This window comes from Mirounga angustirostris, unplaced genomic scaffold, assembly GCF_029215605.1.
Source record: "Mirounga angustirostris isolate CCGP_5_RB_7025 unplaced genomic scaffold, mMirAng1.0.hap1 SCAF_5, whole genome shotgun sequence".
In the NCBI taxonomy this organism is placed as follows: domain Eukaryota; kingdom Metazoa; phylum Chordata; class Mammalia; order Carnivora; family Phocidae; genus Mirounga; species Mirounga angustirostris.
In genome coordinates this window covers 141,610,688-141,635,563 of record NW_026991713.1, presented here as the reverse complement: position 1 = coordinate 141,635,563, position 24,876 = coordinate 141,610,688, and the positions used below count along the sequence as shown (strand labels likewise).

At 50.3% G+C, this 24,876-nt stretch overlaps 1 protein-coding gene across 7 annotated transcripts in view; it reads right to left on the bottom strand.

Annotated features, from left to right (window-relative positions):
* PDPK1 (3-phosphoinositide dependent protein kinase 1) overlaps positions 1-24,876 on the bottom strand; it is a 97,489-nt gene that overhangs the window by 19,986 nt on the left and 52,627 nt on the right. For 6 of the 7 annotated variants that reach the window (XR_010411783.1, XM_064592367.1, XM_064592370.1 and 3 more), the window contains 7 exons: positions 21,961-22,003; positions 21,563-21,700; positions 16,917-17,061; positions 15,793-15,890; positions 4,778-4,853; positions 387-455; positions 74-170 (listed from right to left, as the gene is read on the bottom strand). Coding sequence is in view for 6 of the 7 variants with exons in the window: in XM_064592367.1 (XP_064448437.1) it covers positions 74-170; positions 387-455; positions 4,778-4,853; positions 15,793-15,890; positions 16,917-17,061; positions 21,563-21,700; positions 21,961-22,003 (666 nt within the window). In the remaining variant the exon portion in view is untranslated. The remainder of the gene's footprint in view (positions 1-73; positions 171-386; positions 456-4,777; positions 4,854-15,792; positions 15,891-16,916; positions 17,062-21,562; positions 21,701-21,960; positions 22,004-24,876) is intronic. The other variant, XM_064592368.1, reaches the window with a different exon arrangement.

Sequence of the window (24,876 nt, the reverse complement as noted above, 5' to 3'; positions counted from 1 at the left end):
CTGACCACAAGTTTAGAGGGACTCAGAGTGTGGCTGTCGGATCATCTTACAGAAGACAATTCAGAATATTTACCAAAAGTTTTTCCACAAGGTCTCTTGCCTTAGGGAAGAATTTTTCAGGAAAGTCATACTCCAACTTAATGATCTTCTGAAATATAAGATATTCATTTCTGTAAAACAAGAAACACCATCACTTGGGCAGAGTGCACAAACATCCCCAGCACAGAGCTTTACCTTTCCCGGGCCAGCAGTCTCCCTCTCTCCTGCAGAGACACTGCTGCAGAAGTCCCCGAACCCTGGCCCAGCCCTGGCCCAGCCCCAGGGTTGCCCCCTCCCACCTCTCCTGCAGCTGCTGCGATGGGCTTGGGGGTGGTGGGTGGTCTTACCCCGCTCGAAAAGGCGGCAGTCCTGCCACAAGCTGGTATATTATACATCCGAGAGCCCAAAGGTCTGAACTTTAAGGGAGGGGAAAAACAGAGAAGAACGACGTTTGTAAAATGTCCGTGACAAGCACAGTTCACTTCTGCCCTACTGGTTCTACTGCCCCATCTCTGATCTACTTCTCTTCTTTAAAACCAGGTCAGTGTGAGGGTGGGAACCTGCTCAGGGTCCTTCTTGAGGGGGCCTCCCTGGGGACCCGGACTCGGAGAGTCCCACACACAGCAGGCACTACTGGGCCAGGCCATGCGGCCATTCCCACAGACCCGCCACTGCCGGGGGGCCCCAACTGTCTCACAGGGCCCACGTGGACCTGAAGAGACAGCAGAGGTCATTCCTGACTACAGAAACACTGACAGTGACAGTGAAGCACCTTCTTCCAGTGCCAGGCAGCAGGTGGTGGCGCTGGTAAGGGGGCTCCTGGCACTCACTGCAGGTCAGTACAGCGATGGATCAACTTAGATTCTCTCGCAACTCTCTCAGCGTTTACCCCCAGGACACAGACGCAAGCCAAGGGGCCAAATGAGACAATCCACAGGATATGCACAAAGCAAGCTTTAATTCTGTCCCTTCTTGAACTTGTGAAAAGCCCTATCCCTCCTTCATAAACATTTTAATTCCACATTTTAGAAGAAACAGTTCTAAACTTCCCTAAGCTGTTTCCAGAACCAGCTAGCAGGGACCCTGGAGGGGATGCTCTCCTTGCCTGTGATGTCACCGCCCCCTTCCCACCCCACCCTGCTCACTCTTGCCCCTCAGTGCCCTCTTGGAGCTCATGGCTGACATCAACTTTGCATATTTTCTTTCCTCTGGAAGTTTTTCTTTTTTTTTTTTTTAATGATTTTATTTATTTATTTGACAGAGAGAGAGAGAACACAAGTCTCTCCCTTACCAACAGAGCCACCCAGGCGCCCCTGGAAGTTTTTCATTCTACTCCCAGCTCAGCACTACAAAAGCATCCAGATGCAACTCATCCCACACCGCCAGCTGCCTCCCCCAAGCCCTAAATGTACACGGGCTCATGGGCTGCTGCATACAACCAGCTTCTGGAAGAGGCCACGGCCTGGCATTCAGGAGATGAGACTGCAGGGTGCGGGTGGAAGGGTCAGGCCAGCCGCAGCGCCGGGGGCAGGAAGGGCGTGTGACATGGGTTAAAAGATAGAACAGATCAGAAATCTGAGGCACAACATACAAGTGGAGTGAAGGGCATTTAAAAAATGAATCTACAAGGGCGCCTGGGTGGCTCAGTTGTTAAGCGTCTGCCTTCGACTCAGGTCATGGTCCCAGGGTCCTGGGATTGAGCCCCGCATCGGGCTCCCTGCTCTGCGGGGAGCCTGCTTCTCCCTTTCCCACTCCCCCTGCTTGTGTTCCCTCTCTCGCTGTGTCTCTCTCTCTGTCAAATAAATAAGTAAAATCTTAAAAAAAAAAAAAAAAAGAGAATCTACATTCTACCCAATAACTAGTTTTACACTTGGTTTTCTCTACTATCCAGTCTAGTTAAAATGGGGAGCCACACAAGACAGACACCAACAGAAAAGCTTCGGCCCTTGGCAGTGGCAGTAGCCAGAGACTGAGCGGGCGGCTATGGGCGGGCTGCCGCCTCCAGGAAGCGGGACTGTCCACACAGCCGGGCCTGGGCTCTTCTCACTCCTGTGCATTATCTGAATGTTTATCACCAGCCGCTCTCCTACCACTTAAGATGGTTTTTTAATACAATAAAAACTAAAGAGGGAAGTCGGTGTAACGTTTCTGGAAAGCAGTATGTACCAAGGATTTTTTTTTTTTTTTTAAGATTTTATTTATTTATTTGAGAGAGAGAATGAGAGAGAGAGAGCACATGAGGGGGGGAGGGTCAGAGGGAGAAGCAGACCTCCCGCTGAGCAGGGAGCCCGATGCGGGACTCGATTCCGGGACTCCAGGATCATGACCTGAGCCGAAGGCAGTCGCTTAACCAACTGAGCCACCCAGGCGCCCTGTACCAAGGATTTTTAAAATGCTAAGTTAGACCAAGTCATTCCGCTTCCTGCAATCCAAGTGGAGGACCGTGAGGCAGACCCCACAGACTCAGGACACGCAGGGGCACCTTTCCCCTCCCCGGGGCCTGGCATGTGTGGCATGTGGCAGTCACGCAAGATTGTGCCACGTAAATGAAAAGCACCTCAGTGCCAACAATAAAGGACGAACTCAATGACCTACAGTAAATCCATGTGCCAGAAGCACACAGTGTCAGAGATGTCTACAGATGACTTCAGGGACACGGGAGATGCTGGCTCCGTAATCCCAAGAAACAGGGCTCAAGGTGAACAGAAGTCATGTGAACATACAGAAGACACACAGAAATAACTAACTGCAAAGACACTGGTGTAAGTGGGCTGCAGACTCTGAGTGTTCCTTGCTCTTGTATCCTCCATATTTTCTAAGAATTCTTTATAATACACAGGTATCACTTTTAGAATCAGAAAACAAATCTTAACTATTTTCGAATAAATATCACGACTTAAACATTTAAAAGCATAAAAAGATACACAATGCTGTCTCCCTCACAGAGCTAGCTACCCCCTCACGCCCCCAGCAGGCCACTGCCCCCACTGCCAGCGCACCCACCCAGGAGAGTTTAAATGACGGACAAGTGAATGTGGGTAGACATGCTCCTTCCAGTTTTCACACAGAAGGCAGCGGCCACTCTCTCTTCCCATCTCACCCAGCAGAGCTGGAGGCCTTCCGCCATCAGTGCTAAAGGGCTACTTCATTCTAAAAGCCCCAAATTGAGGAAAAGCTAGCCTTTAGGCAGCCATGACATATGTTTCGAGAATCTGGCCCGCAGCACCCACCACCCAGCCTCGGCACCGTGGACACCAGGAGCCTATTCAGTCTTGCTGGGGAGCTGTATCTGCATCTCACCAGGCTGAGCAGCGTCCCTGGCCTCCACCCGCCAGTCGCCAATAGCACTCCCTTCCCACTCCTGCCAAGTGGCGACACCTAAAGTGTCCAGACAGGGCCAAATGTGCCCTGGGGGGCAGAACTGCCCCAGCTAAGAAGCCCTGCCCTACAACAATGTCTGGCCCACAGTAAGAGTTCAGAATCTGTGGACTGAGTAAGATTAAAAAAACAAAAAGAGGGCGCCTGGGTGGCTCAGTTGGTTAAGCGACTGCCTTCGGCTCAGGTCATGATCCTGGAGTCCCGGGATCGAGTCCCGCATCGGGCTCCCTGCTCAGCAGGGAGTCTGCTTCTCCCTCTGACCTTCCTCCCTCTCATGCTCTCTGTCTCTCATTCTCTCTCTCTCAAATAAATAAATAAAATCTTTAAAAAAAAAAAAAAAAAGAACCCAGAGACTGCTAAGAGGCCCACCCACCTTCATGTGTGCCCTGCGCCTCCAACCCCTAGAGAGTTTTTAAAAAGCGGTCACACTCAGAAACACAGAGCCACCCCCAGAACCACTCACTCCTCTGCCACTTCTGGCAGGGCTGTCTCTCAGGAAAGTGGCTCCTTGCAGCCGGCCAGTACAGGACACTGACGGCACGGCCCTTAGTCAACCCGGGGGAGGCCCCCCCACCCCCAGCATCAAGGAGCCAGAGAAAAGCTCCAGCCACAGAACTTGTCATCTGGAACGGCTCTCAACACTGAGACCACAGACTCTTCTGCTACCTCTCCGTCCTCTGCCTGCCTCAGGCCTGCCCTAGACCGTTCTCCTGACTTCTCCCTGCTCCTGGCCATTGGCATCCCCATCCCCTTGTCCCCTGCTGCCCTGCTGCTGACTCTTCACTCTCCAGACCTCTGTTCCTGCGAGCAGAACCTCACCTATGCACCTCTCATTTTCAAAACTCAGGCCCCCACTCAGGGTCTCGACCCTGTGGCTCCAGGCCTGTGCTGGTTCTAAGCACTGGGGAGGGATGGCTCGCACTGGCTGGGCCCTGGCTGGGAAACCAGCTCCACCCCCTCCCACACGGGCTGCCTTCCGGGCCTCTCCCCACACTCTGCAGAGCCTGTTTTGCTAGAGTTGACCTCCTGCCGCTGCCACCACCAGGGGGCACCAGCCGGAGGCAGCGCTAAGGATCCCAGGGCTCAGGGACACGGCAAGGAATACTGACCTCTTGGCCACACTTTCCCCCCCACTGAATAGTTGCTCCTAAAGGAACAAGATCAAATCTCAAAGCATCAAGCAACAACAGCCCCAGGAAGTATAACAAAGAACAATAAAGGAGCACACAGGTTATCCAAGAAAGATACTGATAAAGGCCATAAAAGGCACTCCCTTAACTATTAACTGTACATGAAAAAACAAACGTAAGAGCTACTGTAGTGAAAAGAAAATATCCCGGATCAGATGAAAGTGAGTTACCTTTTACAGGCCGACTTCTCTGTGAGCAGCTCTGGAGACACATACTGGGCTGTTCCTACAAACGAGTTGGCCCTGGCTGATGAGAAAAGAAAAAAGGGAGAAAGGTCACACTGAGACACAAGCATTTACCAACGCTGCACCATGGATGCTCACCCATCAGGGACGTCATGGTTCACCAGGCGTAACTGAGCTCTCGGTCACAGCACTAGTCCCGGGCCCTCCCCTCAAACCCCCTTCTTGGGGCTCTCTCCTCCAAGGGCTGGCTCAAAGGTCACCCGCTCCGTGACACCAGCCCTGACTGCCAGGGCAGTCCCTCCAGGCCAGCCCGCCGCAGTCCTCTGGGCACCTCTCACAGACACACTAGAGAGGCGTTCGCCCAGCCTCCTGTTAGCTGGGAGCATCCTGAAGACAGGGGGCTTATCTGTTTGGTTCACTCCTGGACCTGTGGTGCCTAAAACAGCCGCAGACACAGCAGGCACAGATGGGAAACGCAGCGATGTGGGAACGGACCTGACCCCATGCAGGCTACGCCCCCCCTGACAAACAGCTCACGGTGGTTAGGGGCGATAAAGGGAGTGAGACCCAGGAGTCCTGGCCAGGAAACCTTCTGAACGCCCTGCCGCCTCTGGTACTGGGCTGTGCAACACCAGGTTCGCCAAGCTCAACCCACAGACTCCTAGGGTCAGTGACAGCAGGACCCTCTGGACACGCCCATCACAAAACAGATGACACAACAACACCCGAGTCACCCCAGTGGCCGTCAAGGTCCTCAGGCACTCATGAGCAGCTAAGCAGCCCCGACAGGGCGGCACTTTGGGCAGGAGCCGGCCTGCTCTACCACATGGCTCCTGAGGCATCTGCATGGGGCGTCTTCTGCTATGCAGGACAGCACAGTCACTCCGCCTTTCCCTGTGACCGACAGACACAGGACTGAGATTCCCATGTGACAACTGCCCACTGTCTGAGAGCAAAACCCTTCTCTTAGGAGCATGTGAAATGCTGCGTCACCCCTGACACTTCCCGGGAGACACCCCCCGCCATCACTTGCCGTGACCTGCCACGCATGGCCCTCCACACCCGGCCCCACATAAAGAGTACCCTGTACCCACACCGAACAGCTGTTGGCAAGGCTCTGGTCCTGCTCGGACAGGCCCCTGGAGGAGACCACCTTTCCCAGCAGCAGGTTCCAGCACGGCCCTGTCTCCTGTCCCAGCAACCCGTGGCAGACAGGAGACCTAACCATGGTTCAACAGCATATTGCTCCGGGCACACAAGCCCCGTGACCTAGCCTGACCCTTTCGCAGATCAAACGGTCCTTTTTCTCATTATCTTTAATAATCCCTGCCAAAAGTATTTGTCCCTAAGGACATATTTTCCTGAACCGACCTAAGAAGTAAAACATCACAGCAACACACCTACCAGCGAATGGTCTCCAGACCCCCGCTTCTGAAACCGGGGACACAGAAAGCAGCAACCAGCCCCATGCAGGGTCCTGCTGGGTGGGCTTACCGACAAGTGTCTGAACTTTTCTATGCAGGGTTCTCAGCTGGGGACAGACAGGCCCCCAGGGGACATCTGCCAACGCCGGGAGACATTTCCAGCTGGCACAACGGGGGTGGAAGGGAGCTCCGGTCACCTAGGGCGCAGACGCCAGGGCTGCAGCTAAGCATCCCACAGGCTGCAAACAGCAGGAGCTCTTCAGCCCCACACGTCCCCAGGCCCTCGGTGGCCTCCGTGCAGCCTCCCTAGGACAGCGCTCTCCAACCCTCTGAAGACACGGCCCTAAATAGAACAGGAGGAGCCAGCTCCGTTCTGGGACGTTCTGGAGGAAGGGGAGCTGGGGAAGGGAGAACAGCTGAACGTGCCTTCGTCTTTCCTGCGCGGCTGTGTGTGTGTTAAGTCGGGGGAAGCAACCTTCTCCTTCTGCACTTGACTGCAGGCTCTGTACTGGGCACCTCAGACTGGTCCTGACAGAGAAATGACTTGAGGTTACAGCTTCCTGGGACAAAACACAGCAGACCTATGTTTGGTCTGTCTACAAAATTCTTGACAGCATATGGCTATAAATAACACAACACCTGAATTAAAATGCAAACGGAAACCAGGGTGTCCAGCCACACCAATGCAGCACGTGGCATCTGGGCTGAGAGAGGCCATCGCGTCCCCGCTCACCATCCCTGGGGAGGCCTTAAATTGGCGGGGGCTTGCCGCGGGGGAGACCTCCTGACTGCTGTCCAAAGGCCTCTGAGGCAGATGCCCAGGAAGAAAACACGGACGAAGCCAGTGTGCTCGCTCTTCCCCATGTGTCCCCAAACGTGTTCTCTGTCCTCCTTGATGCTCCGGGGGGGGATCCTGGGCACTACAGCCCTGGAGTCAGCAGGAGCCCCCAGAGGGGGGCGCCAGGGGAGAGCCATGGGTGTTACTACTTCTGCCTCACCCCAGGCTGCACCCCTCTCCCACCACGATGCCCCCGACCTGCCCTGGGCCCGAGAGGCTCACAGTACCACTGTGGGGATCCAGCCCTGTTGCTTCTTCGGCCCAGCTCTCTGTAACTGCTCCCTTCATTAAGTTATTTTCCTGTAAAGACTTTGTGGCTGCATTTGCATCCTGCCAGGACCCTGAGTGATACTGCCAAGAACACTGAGGTGATTCATAAGAGGAAAAAAGAAACCCAGAGCCAAAACCAAATGAAACCATTCAATGATGCAATGAATCAAAGAAATGCAAATTAAAACACGATGGCCTATCAAATCAGCAAAGATAAAAAAGGAAATACACACTGTTGGCAAAGATTTGAGAAGACACACACAGTGCTACTGGTGGGGATTCAGAAGGGAGTCATTTTCAGGGGAGCAATTTTCCAAAAAGCATCAAAATTCATAGAGAACAAACTTGCCCTCTGAGCCAGCAACTCCACTCCTGGCACCTGGTCCTCAAGGACAGATCCAGCACAGACAGCAGGACGACACGAACCCCGGGAGCCCCACTTGGTAATTCACTGCCTCTACTGTGTGTCCATTCTGCATGGTAAACATGAGTTGCTTCTGCGATTTGTTTTTTTATTTTATCTTTTAAGGTTTTATTTATTTACCTGAGATGGAGAGAGAGCAAGAGAGCAGAGGAGAGGGATAAGCAGACTCCCCGCTGATCAAGGAGCCCCACATGGGGCTCGATCCCAGAATCCTGGGATCACGACCCAAGCCGAGGGCGGATGCCCAACCGACTCAGCCACCCAGGTGCCCCTGAGATTTGTTTTTTTAATGCTACTATTAAAAAGTTTTAAAAACGTATTTTTGTATGGAAAGATGTATTTACGCATAATTAAATAAATAATTCAGGCCATCAAACAATATATAGAGGTGTTGTGCTTTTAAATAGCTACATGATGGGGCGCCTGGGTGGCTCAGTCATTAAGCGTCTGCCTTCGGCTCAGGTCATGATCCCAGGGTCCTGGGATCGAGCCCCACATTGGGCTCCCTGCTCGGCAGGAAGCCTGCTTCTCCCTCTCCCCCTCCCCCTGCTTGTGTTCCCTCTCTCGCTGTGTCTCTCTCTGTCAAATAAATAAAATCTTTAAAAAAAAAAATAGCTACATGATGCACCAAATAAAGTCTAAAAGGTATACACCATTCCCAGCCCGGCCCGTGGCTGGGCTTTAAACAGTGAATCATGATGTCATTAGGGCTGTGTGGTTGTTGTAGGCTTTCTGGGCCTGGGTCGGCTTGTCTCCCATGACATCTGCTGCTTCCTCTCACCCAGGAGCCCATGCCCACCTTCTTAGAGGCAGGACTCCGAGTCCCCAGGGAGGTATGAAATCACCCCCGAGGACAGGAGCTCTCGTTAGTCATGAGATGAATGACTCCTCTAGCACGTGGAAAAGAACAGGGCCGCCCTCAGAATGATGTTCTAAAGGCATAACAAAATATGCAGGAGGACAAAGGATGAAAATACCAAAATATTAAAGCAGTGACAGTGTGATGTAACAGTACGTGATTTTCTTTATCAGTGTAATAACAAGATCTGGCAAGTCTAACAATACGGTAACCCTAAAGCAGCAATGGGGCACATGACAGACCAAGAATCTGTGACAACTGTGGGGGCGCCTGGGGGACTCAGTTGGTTGAGTGTCCTCCGACTCTTGGTTTCAGCTCAGGGTCATGATCTCAGGGTCATGAGATGGAGCCCATGGCAGGCTCCGTGCTCAGCAGGGAGTCTAGGGGAGATTTTCCCTCTGCCGCTCCTGGCGGTAGCGTGGGTACACACTGGCACTCCATCTCTCCCAAATAAATAAATCTTAAAAAAAAAAAAGCTGGGGGCAGGGGCATCTGGGTGGCTCAGTCGGTTGACTGTCCGACTCAATTTTGGCTCAGGTCATGATCTCAGGGTCGTGGGATCGAGCTCAGTGGGGAGTCTGCTGGAGATTCTCTTTGCCCCTCTTCCTCTGTTCCTCCCCCAACTTGTGTGTGCTCTAAAATAAATAAATAAATCTAAAAAAAAGGAATCTGTGACAACTGTAACGGAACAGAGAAACACCTGTGACTGCTCCTGATGACAGCAGACATTTGTTGCCTACCTTCATAATTAAAGGAAATGTTCAATTTCACTGAAAGTTTAGGGAAAATAAGCAACTTTCTCCTCTCAGCTTCACACACAGCCAACTTCTATGCATGACACCAGGGTAAGAGCCCCAGAGAGCATTAGAAATGCACAGATAACCGAGTTCCCTCCCCCCAGAGGCTCAGAGATGAACCGAAGGCCAAACTGCTCCACCAGTTAGAAAACCAGGTCCAGAACCCACCACTGGCCAAAACGCTGCCATTTCCATGCCACTGACCCACTGGAAGTAGGCCACAGGGTCAGGGTAAAGAAGAGGGTCTTGGGCTGCGTTGTTGTCTCCACCCTGAAAGTGATTCAAAGAAACTGACCAGCATCCTGGGCCGTGGAACGCTCTGGCCACCACCTCGGACTCAGAAGTGCCAGTGAGGAAGGAGGGACCTCAAGAAGTGTCTCTGAGGTCAGAGGACACCTATACTCTCTTCAAAGCTGGAAGTGCAACAGACTGCTCGTATCGTACCCATAAGCCCCCAAGTGAAGCACAGCAAACACACTCCACAAAATGGGCTGACCTCTTGGACAAAAGATGAGCACACTGAATACAGGGACACATCAAGAGGAGTCTGCACCATGACCAAGTGGTGTTTATCCCAGGAATACAAGGGTGGTTCAACATATAAAAATCAATAAATATACTATGTATCATTAGCATAAAGGGAAAAACCACATGATCATCTCAACAGATTCAGAAAAGGGATCTAATAAAAATTCAACACTCCATGACAAAAATACGTCACAAAGTAAGAAGAGAAAGGAACCGGGGCGCCTGGGTGGCTCAGATGGTTAAGCGTCTGCCTTCAGCTCGGGTCATGATCCCGGGGTCCTGGGATCGAGTCCCACATCGGGCTCTCGGCTCCTTGGGAGCCTGCTTCTCCCTCTGCCTCTCTCTCTCTCTCTCTCTCTCTCATGAATAAATAAATTAAAAAAAAAAAAAAAAAAGAAGAAGAGAAAGGAACCTCCTTAACCTGATCAGGGCGTCTAGGAAAACCCCACAGCGAGCATCCCACTCGATGGTGAGAGACTGAAGCTTCTCCCCTAAGATCAGGAACATGACAAGCGGCACCTGCTCTGGCCCCGCTGACTCCACAAGGTCCTGGAGGTCCTACCAGGGCAGGTGGGCAAGAAGAGATAAAAGGCGTCCAGAGTGGAAAGGAAAAGTAAAACCATCTTGAATCACAGATGACTTGATCTTACATGCAGAAAGTTTTGAGGAATTCATTAAAAAACTATCACAGTGGAGTGCCTGGGTGGCTCAGTCTGTTAAGCATCTGCTTTCAGCTCAGGTCATGATCCCAGGGTCCTGGGATCGAGCCCCGCATCGGGCTCCCTGCTCAGCGGGGAGCCTGCTTCCCCCTCTCCTTCTGCCTGCTACTCTGCCTGCTTGTGTTCTCTCTCTGTCAAATAAATAAATAAATAAAATCTTTAAAAAAAAACAAACCAAAAACAAAAAAACAAACAAAAAACTATCACAACTAAGAAGCAAATTCTGCCAGGCCGCAGGACACAAAAATCAAATGTATTTCTATATAGTTGCAGTGAGTAATTTGAAAATGAAATTTGGAAAACAATTCCACTTACAATAGCCTCAAAAATAAAAGTTAGGGATTTACTAAAAATAGTACAAAACTTATACATTGAAAACTAAGAAAGATTTCTGAAAGAAATGACAAGTCCCATGTGCATGATCAGCTGATGGACACTGGAGTTTTCTCCACGTTCTAGCTAGCATACAGAAAGCTGCTCTCACCATTCCTGTACACCTTTTTTCTGTGAACATGTTTTCCACTTTCTTGGGTATGCCCTGGCAAATACCACTGCTGAGTTACAAGGTAACTATGGCTAACCTTTGGAGGGGCTGCCAGCCTGCTTTCCAGAGCCACTGCACCATTTCACATTCCCGCCTGCAGAACACGAGGGCTTCGGTCCCTTGACACACTTACTAAGGCTTGTCATCACGGTCTGTCATTTTGATCACAGGCGTCCTAGAAGCAGTAGCTCAGTGTGCTTTTGATCTGCCATTTCCCCAATGACCTGCGAGCATTTTTTCATGTGTTTACCGGCCATTTGTCTGTCTTCTTTGGAGAAACATCTATTCAGACCCTGTGCCCACTTTTAAATTTTTATTTCATTTTATTTCTTGAGTTACGAGTTCTTTATACATTCTGGGTATAAGTCCCTTAAGATATATGATTTGGAGATATTTTTTCCCATTTCACTTTCTGAACGGTAACACAGCACAAAACTTTCCCAACTGGATGCAGTCTATTTTTCTTCTGTTGCTCATGCTTTAGGTGGCGTATCTAAGAAACCACTCACTGCCTAACCCAAGGTCATGGAGATTTACACCTACACTTCTTTCAAGAGGTTCAGTTTCTGCATTCTACATTCACATCTCTGGTCTAGCCAAGTTAACTTCGGAGTTAGCTTTTGCGTATGGTGCAAGAAAGGGGTAAATCATGTTTTTGATGAACTGGTCAATACTGAAGGAGGACAGTGAACCAGTTGAAGGTTTTCACAAGTGGCAAATGAAGGGGAAAGGAAAGTAAGCATTTATTCTGTTCTTCCTCCTTAGTCAATACCACTATAGTTACCAAATAATTGCTATGGGGAAGTTTTTCTTCAAAGAACTCCAGTCCATGAATGAAGGAGTTAGGCTATGATCATTCTGCATTCTCTAGAGAATTAGTGGATCTAGGCCATTATGGTTATAAAGGGCTGTTGACATCACAGAGAGAGATGACGGAGTGTTATGAGTGTCCTAATGGAGAACACACCCCAGCCTTTGGTGTGAGAGGACTGAATGTGCATGTGATCAAGGGGCCAGATCTAACTTCCCATTTCCAGTGCACAGAGGGGACAGGAACATTGTTACATGACTCCAAAGAGGTGCAATCAGGAAACTCCAGGAAACTCTCTAAGACAAATGACCTGGTTTCTTCAGCAGACTGCAAGGGAAAAAATAAAGAGTGAAAAAGAAATTTAAGAAACAAATGAGCTAAGCCCAATGTGGAGCTTTATTTGAATCCTGATTCAAGTAGATAACCACCAAAAAAATTATGATGTAGAATTATGACAACTGGAAATTTAACACAGTATTTTGGGATATAAAGGAATTACTGTTAGTTTCTTATGTATGAAGATGGTTTGCTATTGTAGTCTTTTTTTTTTTTTTAAGATTTTATTTATTCATTTGAGACACAGAGAGAGAGAGAGAATGGATGGGGGCGGGGGGGAGAGGCAGTGGGAGAGGGAGAAGCAAGGTCCCCGCTGAGCCAGGAGCCTGATATGGGGCTCGATCCCAGGACTCTGGGATCATGACACAAGCTGAAGGCAGATGCTTAACCATCTGAGACACCCAGGTGCCCTGTGTAGTCATATTTTTTTTAAAAAACTTTATATTTTAGTGATAAATACTAAAATATTTACTGAGAAAACAAATTGATGATGGTGGAAATCAGGTCACATGCATGGTTTGAATTTTACAAAAAGCAAGTACTCTCTGTTAAACAAACAAACAAAAAAAACAACTGCATTTATCATAGCTATGACTAAACAAACACCAAGATTGAGAAGACCAGAGTAAACCATTTCTCGATGTAAAGAGCTGTATCTGGTGGCGTAAGTACAGGAACTGGACTTTCTCCTCTAACGTGTGAGCTCTGCTTCTGGGCTGGGTGGAGCTGTCCTGCCCTTGCTGGGGGGGGGGGGGGGGGGGGGGGCGGAGGCAGGGGCGCTGGGGCAGGGTCCAGAGTCCACAGCACAGCCAGAGGGGGTCAATACTGGTCCGAGGGTCGGGATGATGGCCATCTACAGAAGGTACAGCTGGAGGGAGTGACAGAAGTGACCGGCTCTCCAGCCTCCTCCCCCCAACCCCTCTCCCATCACCTGCCCCTAACACCTACCAGCCCCCCCGTTTGGTAAGTGGAACCTCCGCATCTGGATGCACACCAGAAAGGCCAACACAGCTCAAGACACAGGTTTCTAGACACAAACCCTAAGTCTGAACCTCTGTGGCCTCCTGAGCTCCCCAAACCTCTTACAAAGAGGCAAAGGCCAGTGACACAGCCACAGACAAGGGGCTTACTCTGCATGATGAAGCTGCCCCCACTCGGATAGGTCTGTGGGACCCTTGTTAGGTTAGGTTAGAAGTCACAAGTCCTCTGAGCCAGGAAGTCCTCATCAATCCCACACACCCTCCTCAACAGCTACCTGCTGTTTGCTATTCCTGCCCCTCACAACCATGGGGCCACTCTGACCCCACAGAAAGCAGTGAGAGAGACCCAGGAACGACCCACTGGGACAGAGGTCTGGGAAGATAGACAACCTGCCTCTTGCTAGGAGGGTGACACAAGCTCATGTGCACAGTACAGTTAAGGAGCCTGGGTCATGTTCCCACCAACGCTTGCTCTCTGCAAGCTTAAGAGGTCTTCGGGAAACCATCTCTGTACGACGTACAAAGTTAAAAGCTAATGCAAGAATAAATTCTAAGAATCTGAACTACTTCAAACAGAAAGTGAGAGTAAGTCACTAAAGTGAATCACTCACATAATTATACATGTTTTTCCCTCTTTCCCTAAGAAGGAAAAAAACAGCCAACTCATCCTTATATACGAGCAGCTCTCCCTGGTTCACGGTCTAAGGACTTTTAGACTTCTACTTCTAGAAACAAAGAAACGCAGGTTTATTTCACTAATGCATTTAAATTCTTCTATTTTCTAAATGGCTACAAGGCAACAGGACTAGCTTGTGCCAAGTATCAGATTCTAAAGGGAATGAGCGCAGAGGAAAAACGGACAGAGCAGACCGCGAGGGGGATGGCTCCTGAGGCTGACTGGGGGACCCCACAGGAAGTCACACATGAGATGACAAAAATGGGGCCATGGCAGTTCCTGTTCAGTTCACCTGGGTCATGGACAATGCTTATGGATATGGGTTACACCGTATCCACAAAAACAATGTTACTGTGCGATAGGAATGAATCAAGTAGATCAAGATTTCAGGGCATCTCACAAGTGCCCAAAAGACTTCCCCAAGGTGGGAAGGCGGGAAAGGGAGCTGCAAAAGGCAGGCGAGTGGCACCAGGACTGAAATTTGTTGAGAAATAAAAGTGTCTTCCTTGATTGCAAGTTTTGTTTTGGCTCCACAGAGTGGTGCCCTAGGATTCTCAGAGAAGTTCCCAAATCCAAGACACAGTTCTTGGTGATTCAATGAGTGTCTGCACAAACAGGAAGGCACTAACTAACAGAATCTTCACAATAATCCTGAGGGTGAAAACACGGGGCTGCAAGAGCACCTGGGAAGCAAAGATAAAGCACCCTGTGGAAAAGAATTCACAGAGGCCCAGCCAGATGCAGCTGGGAGGAGGGGACCCCAGGTATCAGAGCCTGGTAGCCGCCCTGCGTGCACCCGCTCACTAAGGGGGCCTCAGTTCAATCTGAGGCAGACAAGGCCTGCCTGGCCGAGCTAGAAGGCTCTCCCACTGCTTCATGGGGCTTACAGCTCCCCTCTCCACAGGAGGGCAGCTGTAGCGAGGTGGTTGCTTCCATCTGAACCCAGTCCTTCTCTCTCACGAGTCCCCACGAGCCCTGGCAGAGGCGAGCACAACGCCCAGCCTCGCGGGCCAGGCTCAGGGTGGCTCTGTTCGGGACACGTGTCCTGACTCAAGGTTCATTTTCAAGGTCCCCAATGGCTAGCCAGGACACCCCAAGGGACTCTTCTGGCCCACTTTACTGTCAGCAACTCCTCCTCAGGTGATGGAGCGGCCATGATGCACAAATCAACACCAGGAATTACCCTAGGGGAACAGTGATTAGGAGGGTTTGTAATTATAAATGTGCACTTGAGCAGCAGATTAAACGTCAGCCCCCACTTGTTCTGTAATTTCACAGAACTTCACTATGATCGGCGTGCCTGATCAACTACACACAGGGGACGGGGAGACAGGCAGATGGCGGGGACTGGGACATAGGGACAGTGCTCTCACAGTTACAACCCACGGTGCCAACACGGGAGGGCTGGGAGCTGACTCCACAGACCCCACGCTCCCGCACAGAAGACCAGGAACAAACGTGGCACCCTGGCATCTTCTAGGACTGGGGAGGCTGAGCCGTAGCGGACACTCCCAGGCGCTCACAGGGACCTGGGACACCAACATGCAGAGAGGGGCTGGCAGACCAACCACAAACCGCCCAGAAGAACCTTCCCTCCAGCCCAGGTGCAAATTGCCCAGGCCTTCAGACAGAGCCACCACGGAAGCCAGGGCCTGCCCCTGTGAAAGCTTAAATGTCTACTTTACAACAGCAAAGGTATGACTAACATGTCACTGACAACGAATATAATGCCATTGAACACATTTCTAAGAAGCTGTTTTTGATCTTAAGCAATGAAACAGGGCACTCACACACCTTGTTTACTCTCCGGGGATAGTACTTTTGCTGTTCCGAAATCTGTGATCTGGATGTGCATGTCTTCATTTAACAAAATGTTTTCTGGTTTCAGGTCCCTGTGAAAGCAGATTTTGTACATTTGAGATGAAATATTTAAATAGCAATGTTATTACTCTTAAGTTTTGCTGAAAACAAATGAACTGATTAAATACTTATAATCTTAAATAAGTAAATACATACATACATACATACTTACAATCTTTATGGACTAACAACCAAGAATGCAAGTCTAGAAATAGAAAGTTCACACTGAACAAATATCCAACTGCATCTAATGAGTAGATTCAAACTACATTACTTCATAAATGCATCTGTCATTTTCAATATACTTTTTATTAAAGTGTAAGCCATCATTTTTAACCCATAAAAGGAAGATCGTTGAAACTTATTGTGGTCAGATAATCATTTCACAATATATATAAATCAACCACCATCATGTTGTACACCTTTGACATATACAGTGATCAATGTTCATTGTTTCTCAATAAAACCAGAAAAAAAGGTTAAAATGTTAAATTTTGTTATGTGTATTTCACCACAATAAAAAACCATCCGTAACAGGGCGCCTGGGTGGCTCAGTTGGTTAAGCGACTGCCTTCGGCTCAGGTCATGATCCTGGAGTCCCTGGATCGACTCCCGCATCGGGCTCCCTGCTCGGCAGGGAGCCTGCTTCTGCCTCTGACCCTCCCCCCTCTCATGTGCTCTCTCTCTCTCATTCTCTCTGTCTCAAATAAATAAAATCTTTAAAAAAACAAACAAACAAAAAAACATCCGTAACAGCAACAATAACAAAAGAGCTCATACGAACACTTTCGATTTGACAATATCAGAGTTACGGAAACGGAGATCAGAAAGAAGCGCGCCCGCGAGCTACAAGGCGGGGACTAAAAGCACAAGTCGGGACAGCCCAGAGCACCACCGGCCACCAACTTCACCTGGTATTGGGAGGCCCATGAGTCTCAACATCAGGTGACATCAACTTCTCCTTAGTTCTCACAAGGAGGCCTCCCACCCCTCCAGAAAAGCCCACAGAGCTGACCCCGAGGCCCGGGGAGCAAAGCCACAGGCAGCTGGTGTGATACCTGTGAATGATGCCCTTGCCATGCAAGTACTCCAGAGCTGACACCATCTCGGCCGTGTAAAACCGGGTGCACGTCTCATCGAATGAGCCAATTTTGCGAATGTATTTAAGGAGTTCTCCATTTTTGGCATAACTAAGACCAAAGTCTAAATATCGCATTGTTAAGGAAGAGCACAAAAGTCATTTTTTTAAGCTAACCTTACAGCCCAATAGGAATACTTTTAATTCATGAAAACCAAAGGTACCCGTGGCCTGAGATAGTGGTCCCTCTTCAGGTCAGACCCTGCCGTGATCAAACCCACAGCCGCCAGGGCTGATAGGACTCCCTGGCCCCAGCCCCAGGCCCGGGCCCCAGGATGGATTTCTCCCCAAGAACACAATGACACACACCCCTTGGCCTGACTGCTCCTTCTGGACCCCACCATCCTCAAAGGCACCCAAGGGCTCAAGGAAGGGAAGCCACTAGAGAGAGTGGCCAGAGCCCATGGCATATATGCCTCTTAGCAGGCCTTAGCAAGGGGAAGGGGACCCTCCATCCTAATCCAGCCTCCAAACCCGCACCACAGTGGACAGACAGCATTTACTGAGCACCAACTACATTCCATGGTGTGCTAAGAGTCAATTCATATAAAGGTTTTTCAAATGCATGCTCCTGTCCAAGTAAAAAGTAACAAGTCTTATAAGACAAATACCATTTTATTATCTTCTTGAGTCTATCTATTGGCCACCCGCTGGGGAGAGACGCAAGGAACACAGGCATCTTTCCCTCGGACACCACTGTGCTGTGATGTGCTTGTATTCTCCCTTCCCAAAAGGATTACAGACTGGAACAATAACAGATCCCATATGACAGCTTCCTCTTGGAAGCACCAAACATCTGCACCTATAAATGGAAACCTACAGGTACTTCACAGCTCCCTAGCAGCCAAGGGACACAGTGACAGGAGTCCTCACTGTCCTAGGTAGTGGCTCTGAGGGCAGGAAGGGGTGGCCGGTGCTCAAGGTCTTCCATCTGGCTTCTGTTCACCAGGGCACTGCGGTCTCCCACCGAGGACAGAGTCTGATGCTGCAGGCCAGTGAGGACAAGCCCAGGATGGAAGGGACCAGCGACCAAAGCTGTCCAAACCTGTCTCTGATTCAGCCCCACCTGTGGCCACCCAAGCCCTTCCAACTAGGACAACAGGAACCTGAAGCAAAAAAATACACCTTACTCACAGGGAAGGAAAGGGGTCCCAGCCAGACCCCTTCACAGCTCGCCCTATTCTGTCTTCTCTGCAGGGAAGGCTGGTGTCCGGGGACACCTCCCCAGCGGCCTGCAGATTCTGGCCTGTCTGACCCCAAAGCAGCAGCTTGGCACTGGCTGGGCCAGCAGCCCCACCTGGACTAGCCATGAACCTCAGCACTGAGGAGAGCTTAGGAGCCTGCAGTAGACTTAAGGAGGCTCAGCCTCGGCACAGGCACAGCGCCTCCCTGAGCTTCACGGGGTTTGCCCCTTATCTGACCACTCCTTGAGTTCCTGTTTCCTGGGTGAGGGACACTTCTAGTTCTCCGCTCAGCTGTGAAGCTAAGGTGACCAAAGGTTCTGAACATGACAACTGTTGAGGGTCCCGGCTCCAAGCCCGTGTTGTCTCCAACCACACACCTTCCTCATGCCCAGAAGTACTCTCTCACACCTCCTGGGTCCACTTTACATCCTAGAACGTTTCTCCCTCTCTTGGCACAGCCAGTGGCCCAGGGCAGCAAGGAGGAAGCCGTTCTCTCCCATGACGTGGGTGAATTCCTGGAAGGATGAGCGAAGACCAAGCCTGTGATAGAGCCCAGTAAGCTCAATGCCTGTGCTTGGCAGAAGAACCTGGCCCGGAGAGGTTAAGCAACTGACTCAAGGTCACAAAGCCAAGGAGGATCAGAACTGGAGCACAGCCTCCTAAGGCTTAGAGCACTACTCCTGTCCCCAAGCTGCAAGAGGGGACACACAATGATAAGCAGCCAGTCAAGGTGGCCCCAAAGGTGAGACACTGAGCAGCCATGAAGAAGACTCTTCAATGTCCTCGGGGCCATAAGCAGTGACGGCAGAATGGCGGGGACAGGGGTGATGCAGAAGCCAGGCAGAAGCATACATTCTCTAACCCCTAAACAAACCAACAAGGAGCCCCCTTTCTGCCCTACACGCCTCTAGCTATGAGATCACTTTACTGCTGCCCCCTGAAGGCGGGACCACTGGGCAGAACCCACTGTGTGTGCTGCCCCGACCCCCTCACCACTGTCTCCTGAAATCCCCTTCCCACCCCAGAACAACTTGTACAGGGGCCATTCCACAGGGCAGACCCAGGCCCTAGGTACTCGGCCAGCAGTCCGCAGCACCTGACCTGGCCTCCAAGCACCCCGCTACTGGAAACCAGCTGGCCCCCCCGGCCCCCGAGGTTTGTCCTCCGCTCACCGGCAACACCCTGCCTCCTGCGTGCCAGTCTCTGTGTGGGGGTGACCCGGGCTCAGGCCTCGGAACTCTTCCCTGCTGAGTGCCCTCCAGCGGCCAGCCAGCCAGCCCTCAGTTTGCATGCCACCCTGACTCCTCACTGAGCTCTGCCAGCAAGCACCCAGCAGCAGCCGGCGCCCACAGATGCCCCAGACGCCAACGCCACACACACCTCCAGCCTGGTCTCTCCCGACTCAGTCACAGCACCCCTGTGCACCCCGACCCCAAGGCCCACCCAGGAGCCACCTTGACTGCACTGCCCTTGCCTGGCTCACTTGCAAGAGCCTTCAGTGCAGCACCAGCCATTATCATAGCAAACGGCTGCTCTGCTCCAGCCCCTCGGGGCTCCCTGCACACTCAGAAGAAAATCCGTAATTGCTGCCATGCTCCAGGGGAGGAGAAGCTGGTCCCTGCCCAGCCTTTTCACTCCACCAGCACAGAAGCACTCCAACCCTAGCTCTACCCAGGTCTCTGGCCAAAGTCCACGTCCCTGCAGACCACCAAGCTACAAGAGCAGCACCTCCCTTCACCCTCTTACCTGCCCTCACTGCCCTTGCTCCCTCAAGTCTACTCCACGGACACTAATGGTCTGGGTGTGTCTAACTCCACAGAATGCAGACCCTCTGAGGGCTGAGCCTTGGTCACCTTTTCACCAGCATATCCCCATGACCTGGCACTCAACAAGAACTTCTCAGTAAGCAAAAGAATACATTTGGCTGACAGTTGACGAGGCCAGAAAATGGTGCTGAAGGGGGAACGCGATGGAGCAAAGTTCTAAACCAGAAGAATCTGTGTAGAGAGAGGTAGGGAAAGCCTGGGGGAGAGGGGGTGGAGGGGGAAACCAAGCCCTTACGGGGACCAGCATTGCGGGTGCGCAAGCTGAGGACACGTGAGGGCTGAAGGGAAAGAACGAAGGCCAAGACTGAGGTTTAGGCCTGAACAAGCCCCGAGGCAACTCCATTTGACAGCTGACCTCTCTCAGGGGAGCAGAAACCAGAAGAGCATCTGCTGGGACTGGGGACAGAGTTGCTGGGGCACAGAGGGGCTGGGGAGGTCCTGGTTGGCAAAAACTACAGGAAAGGGCTGTGGAGTGAGGAGAAACTGGACAGCCAGGCCACATGATGGGAAAGCCCTGGGACAAGCTAGACAACACAGTGTGGCCTACCCTGGCCACCATGGTGCCCTGCCTGCCCTGCTCACTAAGGAAAGGTAAAAGAAGGGAAAAAACATTGCTCCAGGGGTTAGTGGAGAAATCAGGGAGCAGAAGAAGCAATCAGTGAGGTGTGACAGCCTTGCTGGAGAGCCAGAGGCACTGGGTGCTCAGAGCTATCCACAGGCAGAGAGCACTGGGGCGGGGGCCACGGGGAGGGCGGAGGGGAGGAAGAAGGGAGGGAGGCTGGAGGGCCTGGGGAGGACAGTGTTCTGGGTACTGTGGGAAAGAGTTTGGGCTCCTGAGGGTGGCTCCCTGGACTTCTCACTTGGGGGCTAACCCTGGTAAAGATGTCCCTTCCAACCAAATCCCATACCCCTGGGCCAAAGAGGGCAGAGAGGGGCCCTGGATGCCCAAGATCCTTCTTCCTCCCTCACTTCCCTGCTTTGAGCAGAGGACTTGACACTTGATGGATATTCCAAGGATACCAGTTAGAGGAATAAGGGAATGCCTTTGAATAAATGTCCAGCAACCATGGAGTTAAAATAATAATAATCCTTTAAATACAATGCTTATGAACAAAAAACCTCAAAAAAGGTTTGTGATGATTTCTTTTGAAGTAACATTCTACTTCAGTGAACATCAGCAATCCCAGGGGCTCCCAAAGCAAAGTGATGTGAATTCATTCGTATTTAGAATATGCCACCCTTGGGGCGCCTAGGTGGCTCAGTCGTTGGGCGTCTGTCTTCAGCTCAGGTCATGATCCCGGGGTCCTGGGATGGAGCCCCGCATCGGGCTCCCTGCTCCGCAGAAGGTCTGCTTCTCCCTCTCCCACTCCCCCTGCTTGTGTTCCCTCTCTTGCCAAATAAATAAATAAAATCTTTAAAAAAAAAAAAAAAAAGAATATGCCACCCTTGTCCTTTCCAGGGAAGGAACGACTTGTGAAAATACACAATGGGGTCATGATTCAACAGAATGGGGTCACCGGTGTGATTTCAGAAGGCTCTGACTGTTCAAAGGATACACAGCTTTTCATCATCCTGAAATGTGAAGTAAAGTTTAACAAAGAACGGGTGATCCAGGCGTGACATCACGTCTCTCTCTCTGGTTACATACGGGACCTTGTTCTCTTTGATAATGTGACGTTTCTCTAGAATTTTAACTTAAAGTAAGAGAAAAGCAAGTTACTACGATTGATAACGGTAAAAAAAAAAAAAAAAAAAAAAAACTCATAAAGGTAACTGATACAAATTAAAGTTTTTCACAAAACCTACCCACCAGCTCTGTGGTCTCTAAGACCACCAGCGTCCCACCCCTGAAATCAGCATAGAACCTCCAGGTGCTAGGCAGCATGGCAGCCACGTGTCAACACATGACCTACCCTGCATCCCAGACACACAGCCCCCTGGACTTAGTACTTACTAGCATATTCCCTTGAGGTTGCCAGTTCTCGGGCCAGGACAACCTGGTTTGGGAAGAAAAGGGGGAAAGAGAAGAGAAAAAACACTCAGTATAACCCGGGCATCGACTCTCACCTTGCAGCTGACCACACAGGCTAACGTGCCCCCACCATGAAATTACATTTAAATATTTGAAATTACATTCAAATATACTGGTCCTGTGCTAACAAATTTGGCTGGATGTTAATAATGAAATTAATGTGTTCCAATAAACAGGAAATGCATAGATCAATCAACTGCCTTCAGAAGGTTCTCCATCAGCTGCTACATTCCCATGGTGCAGTGAAGTATAGATTCAGGAACATCTTGGACTAATATAACCCTCACAAACAGTACAAAGAAACAGCAAATAATAGCTCAGATGGGTCCTGGGAATTCCTTCAAAAAATAACTTTTAGAATATGTTCTCAGTATATGTTCATTGTAAAGCCACCCTGAGTTTGGGCTTTTTCAAATAACTGTGACCATACATTTCAGTTGATGCTGCACTCAGGTACACTAAGCACTGTCCCTGCCATCAAGGGCACAAGAAGGCCCGTGGGGCTCACAGAGAGCGCCTCCCACCAGCCGCACCTCCTGCCCGGGGTGCAGTCCCACTCTTGGTGGACTTTCTCGGTAGCACACCTAGGGCTTGTACTCACACTCTACTGGGGGGACAGAGAGCCAACAGGGCACAGCACAACATGGAAAAGAGATTTCTACATGAGCAACCCCTGGACACAATTGAGCACCAAGTTCCACATGCCAGATGAGGCCAGTTGGCTGGGGAGCTGAGGCAGCCCCCACCTACCACAGCCAGCTGAGGCGGATGATGCCCCTCCTAAGACACGTGCAGGAAGGACAGCCTGAGGACCCGAGTGCAGATGGAAACCTGCCCAAATCCTGGGGGATCCCTGGGCCTCCAGGGAGGACCTCTGGAGGCCACAGGTCATGTTCATCCCATTACAGAATTCTCCAGGAGACTCACCAGAAGTGATCCTGGGAAAGCACCATGTGAAACGCACTGCAGTGATTAAGAAGAATGGGGCTGGATTATATGTGCTCAAGTGGAAAGATCTCAGAGATCTTTCTGGAGGAATACACTTATGTGGACTGTTCTCAAGCACTGGGAGGTGATGGGGAGGGGCTGGGGAAAGACACCCCTCCCTAGGTTATGTGTTTATGAAATATTAACATTTTTTCACAGAAGCACGTACTAGCTACCTAGTAGGAAAGGGCAAGAAAAAAACTATTAGAAAGTACTAATAATTGGGTGCCTGGGTGGCTCAGTCGTTAAGCGTCTGCTTAAGGTCATGATTCCAGGGTCCTGGGATCGAGCCCTCCATCAGGATCCCTGCTCTGCGGGAAGCCTGCTTCTCCCTCTCCCACTCCCCCTGCTTGTGTTCCCTCTCTCGCTGTGTCTCTCTCTGTCAAAAAATAAAATCTTAAAAAAAAAAAAAAAGAAAGTACTAATAATTAATGGGATCCTTTCTGAAGGAGGTACTTAGGAAATCTTTCCGTTGTATGAATTCAACATTTCACATGCAGGTTTCTTTATGGGCACAGGGCAGGGAGTATCCCTCTTCCAGGCAACAAGGCATGACGCATCCCTCCACGTCACAGGGGCCAACAGCAGAGCCAATCTGGACGTCAAGATCATCCCCAGGAGGCCAGGCAGCAGCAGGCCAGGCCTCCCCACTCTCCAGGGCCAGGCTCGGCCAAGTGCAGATCCTGCCCAGCCTGGGAACGGCCGTTTGTCCTCCACCCTCCCCTGGAAATCTAATTTTAAGTGGTCTCTATTTCAGGAGTGATGAAAAAGACCTGAGGGTAGCACATATAACCTGAGACCCAGAGCTGCAGGATGCCACACAGCGCCAGGAAGGAGCCTCCAACTCATGGTGCTTTTCCCTGGCACCTGGGTTCAAAAGGCACAGGGGTGACAAGAACTATAGCCGGGGCTTTTCAACATTAGGAGGGCATCATCCAGAATGGGTGGTGCCTACTTTCACCCGCTGTGCAGACCCACGGACAAGGGGGAGTTTCACAAATAAGCCCTCATTTACTAGTCAGGATAAATGTCCATGAGGTAAAACAGAGGAGGGAGAGAACACTACTTCTCTTACCGGACTATTTTAAGTAAATGTGCAGAACACCCAGGTTCTTTTCAAAATGGTTTCTTCTTTCTTTCTTTCTTTTTTTTTAAGATTTTATTTATTTATTTAGACAGAGACATAGCAAGAGAGGGAACACAAGCAGGGGGGGTGGGAGAGGGAGAAGCAGACTTTCCGCTGAGCAGGGAGTCCAATGGGGGGCTCAATCCCAGGACCCTGGGATCATGACCTGAGCCGAAGGCAGATGCTTAACGACTGAGCCACCCAGGCGCCCCTAGTTTCTTCTTTCTGAAAGGATCTGTGAGGACCAGAACTACTGGGTACTATCCTCATAGCTGAAGATTTTTATCACAAGAGCACAAGTCTTTCATAATTTAAACAGAAACTGCCAATAAAAAATCTAAATTAAAAATGTAAGGGGAGGCTCCTGGGTAGCTCAGCTGGTGAAGCATCTGCCTTTGGCTCAGGTCATGACCTGGGGGGTCCTAGGATGGGGCCCTGCATTGGGCTCCCTGCTCAGCGGGAGTCTGCTTCTCCCTCTGCCTCTCCCCGTTTGTGCACACACACTCATGCTCCCTCTCTCTCAAATAAATAAATAAATAAATAAAATCTTTAAAAAAAAAAAAAAAATATATATATATATATATATATGGGGAGCAAAAAGTTAACATTGATTAAAACTAAGTTGAGAATATGGGTGAGCTATAAAACTTCATGTTCTTCTTTTTATTTTGCAACATTTCATGAATGTAAAAAGAGAAAAGGGAAACATGTTTCACATAAGGTTT